Raw genomic sequence first — 10,106 nt, 5'->3', positions numbered from 1 at the left:
TTTAAATGGTAAAACTTTAGATCTTGAGTTTGTGGTTGCTGATGTAGAGAGTGTGCCTCTTTTGGGTTTAGAATCATGTGAAGAGTTTGGTCTTATAAACAGACAAACAAGACCCAAACCATTAAATGTAAAGAACGTGTTTAAAATCTCAATTAGCTCCTCAAAAACTAGTATTGTTAAAGCATTTAATGAAAGTAAAGATACAAGTCCCAAACCATAAAACAAGCAAAAAAGGTTCAATTAGCAACCCCATTAGTTTCATATGCACCAGCTTATGCTTCTCTATATTTTTCATATGCTGATAGATATAAGTCTATTGATGAGATAATAGCAAACAACCCTGATGTGTTTAATTCTAAAGCAGGCTGTTTTCCTGGTAAATTCACGCTTGATATCAATCAGAAACTGAAACCTGTTGCCATACCATCTCGTAGAGTTCCTCAGAAAATCAGAGAAAAATATAAACAGTTTCTCCATGATTTATGTGTTCAAAAAATAATTGCCAATACTTCAAACCCTGTTGGATGGATCTCACCTGTAGTGTTGTTAGAAAAAGCTAATGGTTCACTTAGATTGTGTCTAGATCCTAAATATCTAAATGAAGCCTTAGGTAGGCCATTTTATCAAATACCAAGTCATGAAGAAATTAATGCCTCACTGTCTAACAAACGACTTTGCACTGTCATGGATTTTTCGTCTGGATTTTGGCACTGCAAATTAGATAGCAAATCCAGTAACTTGTGTCAATTTTCCACACCTTTTGGTGTCTACAAGTTTTTAAGATTGCCATTTGGCCTTAAGCCATCACCAGAAATATTTCAAAAAGCAGCCTGTGACATTTTTGGTGAAATAGATGGAGTTTTAATCTATTTTGATGATATTTTAATTGCTGCCAATAGTGAAGAAGAACATGATGCAATATTTCAGAAAGTGATTGAAAGAGCAAGGCAGTATAATGTTCATTTTAACCCTACTAAACTACAGTACAAACTAAATTCAGTTAAATTCCTAGGGCATGTCTACTCCCAAGAGGGTAGATCTCCCGATCCTTCACGAGTCACAGCCATTGAGAAATTAGAAAATCCTAAGAATGTTAAAGAATTGCAACGATTTCTAGGCATTGTAAATTATGTTCGAGAGTTTGTTCCAAATCTGGCTGATGACACTGCTTTTCTCAGACAGCTACTTCGTAAGTGTGTAGAATGGATGTGGTTACCTGATCATTCTGAGGCTGTTAAAAGAATTAAGGAAAAGGTTTGTAATGCCACTGCTTTGTGTAACTTTGACCCTGAAAAGCCAATAGTCATTCAGTGTGATGCATCTCAATTTGGATTAGGTTCATGCCTTATGCAAGACAACAAGCCTGTAGCCTATGCATCACGGAGTTTAACTACAACTGAGCAAAATTACGCTCAAATCGAGAAGGAATTACTTGCAATTGTCTTTAGTTGTCAAAAATTCCAATACTACCTGTATGGTCATCCAAATGTTAAAATTCTTACTGATCATAAGCCACTTGTCTCTATTTTTAAGCAAGCCTTATCTAGCATAACATCAAAAAGAATAACTAGGTTAATGTTAAAAACTGTAGCATACAATCTAGATGTTACTTATTTGCCTGGCTCTAAAAAGTATATTGCTGATGCTTTGTCACGAGACTACCTGCCTCATACTAGTAGTGATGAAGTTAAAATGCTTCAAGTTCACATGGTTACCTGTAAAAAGTATAGAGATTCAATTTACTTAGAGGCAACAAACAATGATAAAATCTTACAAGAGGTAATTGGTTATGTTAAAACAGAGTGGCCAATCAAAATCAAAATCTCTCCTGAAGCTCAACAGTATTGGTGGTGTCGCAATTTCTTAGCATTTGAGAACTCTTTATTATTTTTCAAAGATCGTCTTGTTATACCTCATGAATTAAGAACTCGAGCTTTACAAGAACTTCATGTAGGCCACCAGGGCATAGTAAAATGTAAAACCTTAGCCTCTCAAACTATTTATTGGCCTGGTATCACTAAAGATGTAGAAAAATTTGTTAGTGAATGTTGTGTCTGTGCTCGATCTGCTCCATCCTTAAGAAAACAACCACTAATGCCACATCCTATTCCAGATTTGCCTTATCAAAATATTGCTGTAGATATTCTTGATTTTAATGGTAAATATTTTTTGGTTACTGTTGATTGCTATAGTAAATGGCTTGATGTAAATTCATTATCAAGTACCAAAAGCAGCTCTGTTAATAATGTACTAGAACATCTTTTCTCTGTGCATGGTATTCCTGAAGTGATTTATTCTGATAATGTTCCCTTCAATTCAAAAGAGTTCCAACAATTTCTTCAAATGTATAACTGTCAGAATCTAACATGTAGCCCCCATCATCATCAGAGCAATGGTTTAGCGGAGAAGTATGTTGATGTGGCTCGCAAATTTTTAGAGAAATGTTCAGTGGATAAAAATTCAAATTTATCTAAGTGCTAATTACAATACAGAGCCACACCTTTACCAAGTATAGGCTTATCACCCGCACAGATGTTAATGAGCAGAAATTTAAGGTCATTTGTTCCAATTAAAGCCAACTTGCTAAAGCCATTTGTAAATCCAAACATAAAAGATAAATTAAAAGCTAAACAAGATACTATGACTGAGCTGTACAACAAGAAGGCAAAACGTAAAAGTCATGAATTTCAAGTTGGTGATTTAGTGTATGCACAAAATGTTGTAACTATGTATTGGGAACCTGCTATAATACTTGAAATATGTGATAAGCCAAGATCCTGTGTGGTTAAAATTGGAAGATCTGAAGTGCGTCGAAACTCGAGGCACATTAAACCTAGACTGATGTCAGAACCTGTGATAACTGTACCAAATACTTTGCCTTATGTTATTGCTAATCAACTTGTCTCAAATTCTGTTAATGTTCCTAATCCTGATCCTATAGTGGAGACTCAGCCAAGGCGTTCCACTAGAGAGAAGAAATCGGTTGAAAGGCTTAATTTGTAAAGGGAGGAGGAAGTTATGATTTGTACTTAAAATATGTTAAGATGATATGTGTGTTTTAAATTTAATTTAATAATTTATTTTATGTTAATATTTTTTATTGAGTCTATATGTAATTTTAAGAGGGAGATGTTGTGTATGCAATATTGGCACACCTGCACTTGTCATTTGTCGTCATTTGTTATTTGTCTATAAAAGAACAACCTGTCGTGCCAATAAACCAGTCTTCAGTGGAAATCCAGAGTGTACTCACTTGTTACCCTCACACCCTCTGCCTAACAGAACTTGCATCAGATCGGAACACGACAATGATAGTAACATTTATAAGGAGCATGTACAGAGCGGGTTTTTGAGGAATCCGAACAACATCTCCTTCATGTGGTACGCTGATGGTGACTCAGTTTTTAATTTTTCTAACAAATTTAGCATTGGCCAATTTATTTGGTTATAAATGAATTGAACTATATAAAAAGGGTTAAAGAGAGCATATAAAATTGGCTAGTATTTGGTTTGGCAAGAGAAGGGGGAGGGGGAGGGGACCGTTCCCTGAGAGTAGCTAACTACTCCTAAGGGCTAGCTGAGGGTCCTAATGTGTTCCCAAGAGTTCCTAGGGGCCCCAGGAATACATTTTTACAAATAGAGAGCTCCTAATGGCTTTAAATGGCTCCAAATGCTGTCCCGAAGCTCTCCCGCGAGCCGGATGTACCACCCCTCCACATCTCTTCATCCAAGAGCACATTTAAGGCGCAAAATTATTGAAACACATTACGAAAAACCTCTCTGAAATATTTAAAATACATGAAAACGCCATACTAAGTATGAAAACAGCGTAAAAGCTGCAAGAATTCAAATCGTTGGCGCGCCGTCATTTGTTTCCACGAAGGTTCGTTCGGTTGACCGTTGGCCATTGCCGCGTTTAGCCGTTAGCCGTTACGCTCTCTTGGCGCCCACAGTGGACGAAAGGAAGAGACTTGAGACTTCCGTGTTATTATTGTAGTATTGTTTACATAACAAGTAAGTAATCGTCTGCCCAACGATGAAAATACATTAAAAACAATCTTCTTACGATGAAATTATGACAAACTAGGTAGATGTACGCCAGACCACGTCTCGCGTAACAGGCTTCGCGATATCTCACGAAACAATGTTACGCTGCGACGCGCCTGGCATACATCTACCTAGGCCTGCAGCGCTGACACCCGAGTCGGGCAAAAGAAAGCGTCGTAAATAGGCCTTCGGCCCCAAAAGTCGCAATTATTGCTCCCCAGGGTTTTATTTTGACGAGTTGACCCTTCTGAGACCATGAAATATTTGAGAAAGAACATTGAAATGGTTTGGGGTCATTTCCGTGTGGAAACAGTGTCTGGCGCCTCAACGGTTAGAGATAGAGCCAAACGGTCGAAATTTTCGCCCATGGGGCTCTACTTTGATGAGTTACCCCTTAGGAAACATTTAAAAAAATATCTTTAAAAAACGTCATTTGGGGGACCTGTGGTTTTTGATTTTTTAAAAATCCAATTTTCGAGCTAGAATGCTCTACTTCGAACTTGATTTGTCCCCTTTCCATGCCTTTACAAGTTTTCCCCTTGTAAATGACGTTTTTTGTCGTTCAGAAGCTGATGGAACCTTTCTTAACCTCTGTCTTTTTTTGCCCGCTTGTTGTTTTCATTGCTAATTCAGCGTCCGCGCGCCTCGGTTTTTTGTCTTTGTTCTGGTTTGTTGTCAATCTGCCACTGATAACAGTTTTCTAAGGTCCAGTTCCCAGTCCCTGAATCCTGTGAATATTGTGTTTTTGCTTTGTATGCTTTGTACTCAACCTGGCCTTCATTTCTTTCAGCTTTTTCAGCTCTGTTCAATGTCATGGTCGACTGTCATGTCTCCTCGTGATGTTAGATAAGAACTTTGAGGTTTATGTATGCTCCTCTCAGTTATTTGATGTGGTTTGGCTTATCTCAGCTACTAATTTTCTACACACCCTTTCCACAATATGTCCACTCATCTGTTCCTGGCTCCCCGTTGGTTTCAGGTCTTTCATTTGTCCTGTCCATCTCGTCTTCCTGTCCATCTCGTCTTCCTGCACCCTGATTCTCAGAGTGCCATTTTGTGTCACTGACTCATTCGATGAAGTTGTTTTGACTATACCCTTATTACTTCCATGTTTTCCACCTAATTTTAGTTCACCAGTCAGCACAAATTTAACATGTTTGACTGTTCGAATGTGTCTAATTGACTTGAGTTTGCTCACTTCTGTAACGAGTTGAATCTAAATGTTTTTGCTTTTGTCACAAGCCTGCACATCTATTGACATATAATTAGTTGGACTTGGATCATCTATATGTCTGTCAACTTACTGTCGCGGCTTGGTGTCGCCCGACGAAGAGTTCTTTTCAAAACCTCCGCTCTTTCGCGCCGGCTGGCTCCGGTCAGCAGTCAGCAGACGACAGCAGACGACAGCGCGCCGGTGGCGAGTGAGAGAGAGAGAGCGCCCGCCCGGCCCGCTCCTCCAAGGGTCACACTGCAATTTCTGTCATCACTGACGCTTTCTCCAAGTACGTCTACATCAGGCCTGTCCGCGTTGCAACTGCAGCCGCAGTCACTGCTCATCTCTATGAAGACGTCATACTGAAGCATGGCGCTCCAAGAGCCATTCAGGTTGACAACGGGCAGCAGTACCGCAGTAAAGTTTTCCAGGCGCTCTGCCAGACCTACAACATCAAGATAAGGTACAATATTGCTTATAACCCTAGGACAAACTTCACTGAGAGGATGAATCAGACCTTGGAGACTCTAATATGCTCTTACGTTCAAGAAAACCACAGGAAATGGGATGTTTTTCTTCCAGAAATCCAAACTGCGTTGAATACGTCTGCTAGTCATGTCACTGGGGTTAGTCCCCACCAAGTAATCTTCGGTGAATCTCTCATTCTCGATGGTCGTGAAAGAGAGTACGATGGCGCCGAAGATCCACAGATTTTAGATCCTGAACCTCTCCAGGATTCTGAGATCAATGAGAAACGTCAATTCTATGAAGAATTGAAGGAGAAAATTCGCTTGGCGAAACAAAGGTATGCCTCACGGTATAACCTTCGCCGACGACCTCATCAAGATTTCCAGCCCGGCTGTATGGTGCTACGGAGAAACTTTGTCAAGTCGAACAAGGCGGATTACTTCAGTAAGAAGCTGGCCTCCAAATGGATTGGGCCATACAAGGTGAAGGCAAGAGTAGGAAGAGTGTCTTACCTGTTAGAAGACGAGCAGAACAGGGAGGACGGACCATGGCATGTAGAGCAATTGAAGTTACATAGAAGTTAACAAAAAAGTACTTTGTACTTTTTTTTGTGAAGAAGGGGGAGGTGTCGCGGCTTGGTGTCGCCCGACGAAGAGTTCTTTTCAAAACCTCCGCTCTTTCGCGCCGGCTGGCTCCGGTCAGCAGTCAGCAGACGACAGCAGACGACAGCGCGCCGGTGGCGAGTGAGAGAGAGAGAGCGCCCGCCCGGCCCGCTCGCCCAGCGCACGGAGCGGCGCGGTCAGTCGGCAGGGGACCTCGCGTTGAGGACGGACAGGTCAAAACTCGTTCCGTTTACGCGTGTGATTCGCAACAATTGAACTTGGATTATCACCAATTCCAACATCACCGTCCCGGCTGCCATGCGCTACTCAACAGAAGCCCGCAAGGTGTGTGATCTTTTCCACCGGATCCCGTTCGCTCCACTGTTGTTGTGCTGCACACATGTGCTCAATCCTGTTTCATCTGCAGGGCAACTCGTTCGGGGGCCTAAGTGCCACGAACATGACTGAGTAGAGTCGCCGTTCGCCTCCCTCTCTGCTGCCATGCCGCCTTTGCCCGAGTCGCCGGCGCCTGCCTCGCCGAGCACTTCACCTTCACGGCGCCGCCCCCCGCGGCCCCGCTCTCACCGGCCAGCCGTCGCCGCCATGTTACGGCTGCAATGATGTTTTCTGTTCACCACAGTAGTGAGTCAGTGTAATATGTAAAATCTGGGCCCAGTACTTAAATTGTGTGTGTGATTGTGTGTGTGAGTTTAGACAATTGTCGGGTTGTTTAACCCTTTTTCCATTCTCCGTGTTTTTGGAGATTTGTGTACTGCCCGGTTGCGGCCGGCAGTCCCGTGGTGTGTTCCCACGCATTTCCGGCTCCATTGAGAGTTCGGCTGTTTCCGGCTCGTTTCTGAGTTTGTGTTTCCGGTGTGTCCGTTTGTACTCTGTACTGTTTCCGCTGGTTTTGGCGGTAGTGTAGTGTTGTAGTGTATTGTTTTTCCGGGGGACGCCCTGTTGATTAAATTGGTTGTTATTATTATTTGCTTGCATTAGCATAAAATAAGACTTTGATTCCTCGCTAATATCTGCCAACCTAAAGTTTATAATAAAAATAGTAATGTTCAACCAATATTATTGAGTGTTAGCTTTGTATTTATTTCTTGCCACGGGGTATCAAAGGGGGGAATCATCAAGAACCTGCATCAATTCATCCTAACCTCCGAGATTTGTAAAATATTTCCCCCAAACTGAAGATAGACCGTGACATTACCTGTCTCTATATATCTACCATTTCAACTGACCTGTGCACTGGTTTACTTTTCTGTTTTTTTTTTGTTTGTTTTATTTTAGGTTGCTTTGTCATGGATGATCAAGATTATGACTGTAACTATGCTCCCAAATCTCAAAATGTTTCACCAAGCCAAAAGAACTTTATGGTGACGTTCATGGATGAGCATCCAGAGCTATGTCAGGGAGAGCTCGAGGGGTGCACCGCAAAGGAAGACCTGAAATCTTTGAAGAAAATTATGGCTGATAGCCTTAATTTAATCCAGGGTCCAAAAAAGTCTATTGACCAGTGGATGCAGGTAAATTACTCTACCCCCTCAAGAAAGTCTGTCATTAAACTGTGGTTTTAACTGACTTTCACATGATTTTTATTTCAGTGCTGGAGGGATCAGTGTAAGATAATCAAAGGGAAGGCTCTAAAATATAAGGCTCTAAGGGACAGAGGTACCGGAGGTGGCCGGCCACCCACTCCCCTAACAACCTATGAACAAAGGGTTCTGAAATGCTGTGGGGGCTGGTCCCGAATAAAGGGCTGGAAGGATCCACTGACCCACTTCAGGTACCACAACTTAATTATCGCTGAGCGAAGCTCAGTCCAAGTCAATGAGGGGTCAGGCGATGTCTCCGTCGTGAGTCTGTCTGTCTGTGTTTACGTTCCACTTTTTAGCCCGCCCTTCTGCTTTGAAAAAGCTATCCAGCGGGCTTATGCAAACGACCTCGTGTTTGTCTGTCTGTCTGTCTGTCTGTCTCTCTCTCTCGAGATGGAGTAACGCGCCAAAAACTTGTCGTCGGTTTATTGTGTTTCGGAGGTGTTCTAGTGCAAGGAGACTGATAATATGTTGTGAGAATTCTACCTTAGTGCCTGGAGTACATGTGTGATTGGTAGGAAAGTGCGGCATCATCTACAAACAATTATATGAGTGAATAACTATTGTGCCGATGCGACGGGAGGTTAGCCGGCCTACAGAGGATATTTCAGTGCTACCAACCTCAACATAGTGGCACTACGTGCGGCCTACAGTGATCTTGTTGTTCCGAGGTTGGTCATCCCGCCATAGTGATATTCAGATTCAGATTCGGAGCTGCCAACCCCTGCACGGTATCACCAAGGACATCAACAGTGACTTTTCGTGCCGCAATGACTTCCAGAAGCAAGAGTGGTTCGAAGGTGGGAGATTTGAATCGGTCGGAGCTGGAAAGCATTATATCTGAAGCGGTCGCGGCGGCCATACTGCCGCTCACGTCTCAAATTCATAACCTTTGCGGAGAAGTTGAAAAACTAAAATCTGAGCTAAAAGTGAAAGATGAGGCGATAAATTCACTGCAAGTAGCGGTAAAATTTAAATGTGATAAACTCGGGCAGTATGGAAGGAGGAATAATATCAGAATTTTCGGAGTACCAGAAAATAAAAATGAAGACACGGACAAACTGGTAATTGACGTTGCCAAAGGGATAAATGTAGATCTGAAGTTGTCAAGTATTGACAGATCGCACCGTGTGGGAATCACAAGAGGCACAACACCGCGGCCGATTCTTGTCAAATTCACCAGCTATGCCACAAGGAAACAAATATTCCAGTCAAAGAAACTTCTGAAAAAATCGAGAATGACGATACGGGAGGACCTCACTCGTGAGAGGCTCTCCCTGCTGAAGAAGGCAATTGAGAGCTACACGGAGAGAAATGTTTGGTCCAGTGACGGTGTTATCAAGATCAAGGTTGGGACGGCCGTTCAGCCGCTCCGCGTACGAAACGAAGAGGAACTCGCCAGCATGCTGGAGAGACACCCCCTTTCTGCCTAGGTTAGTTTAACGTACCAAAACTATGTTACGGGTTTATCTTTAATTTTTATAGGTTATGTTCAGGTAGCTAAACTCAAATGTACTTATTGGTGCCATACATTTGCCCTAGTTTTATTTGCCAAAGTGTATTGTTCTTGAGTGTTATTAATATTCGATTAGTATTGTTTCCATGTTAAGTTCAATATGTTAATCATTTTATTTCTATATTTCTCATTGATTATCACTACTATTTTTATTATACTCTCTTTAAAACTTTAATTGTCCTGTTCTTTTTATGAGTTATCTTATGTAGTGTTAACATTGTCTAATTTTTATCTTAACTCAAACTTTATATTCACATTTAATTTGTCATGTTCCTATTTGTTGCTATGCGTTGTCATAAGAACTGTTAGTTTATGTAATCATTTTTTTTTTGTTATTTTTGTTTTTGGTTTCATGTTCCTAATTACTTTGTTCCTAAGCATTGCCACGAGCTCATGTGCTCATGCCCCATCAATGTGTTCACTTTATCCTATTTCTAGTTTGTTTTTCTTACATGCAGAGGCGTACTTTGACAAGCTTCTATCTGTTGACATGTCTTGTTTTATATTATGTAACCTCTATTTTTATATGTCTATTTTCGTATTTTATCAATTACTATCATGGTGTGTGCTCTATGCATTGTTAAATCCTTAAATACTCCTTATAAGTAGTTGAGCAGCTGACTGCAAGTTTTGCTTTACGCCAAATGAGAGAAAGAGAT

The 10,106-nt window shown here is 41.4% G+C and overlaps 1 protein-coding gene across 1 annotated transcript in view; it reads left to right on the top strand.

The window, feature by feature from the left end:
• LOC113211072 (uncharacterized protein K02A2.6-like) overlaps positions 1-3,003 on the top strand; it is a 12,411-nt gene extending 9,408 nt beyond the window's left edge. The window contains exons 2-4 of the mRNA XM_052270650.1: positions 21-194; positions 272-2,408; positions 2,493-3,003. Of these exons, the coding sequence (XP_052126610.1) occupies positions 21-194; positions 272-2,408; positions 2,493-3,003 (2,822 nt within the window). The remainder of the gene's footprint in view (positions 1-20; positions 195-271; positions 2,409-2,492) is intronic.
• Positions 3,004-10,106: the final 7,103 nt, after the last annotated feature.

The sequence above is a fragment of the Frankliniella occidentalis genome, unplaced genomic scaffold (genome assembly GCF_000697945.3).
Source record: "Frankliniella occidentalis isolate FOCC.00 unplaced genomic scaffold, Focc_3.1 Scaffold132, whole genome shotgun sequence".
Taxonomy (NCBI): Eukaryota; Metazoa; Arthropoda; class Insecta; order Thysanoptera; family Thripidae; genus Frankliniella; species Frankliniella occidentalis.
This window is presented reverse-complemented; position numbering and strand designations above follow the sequence as displayed.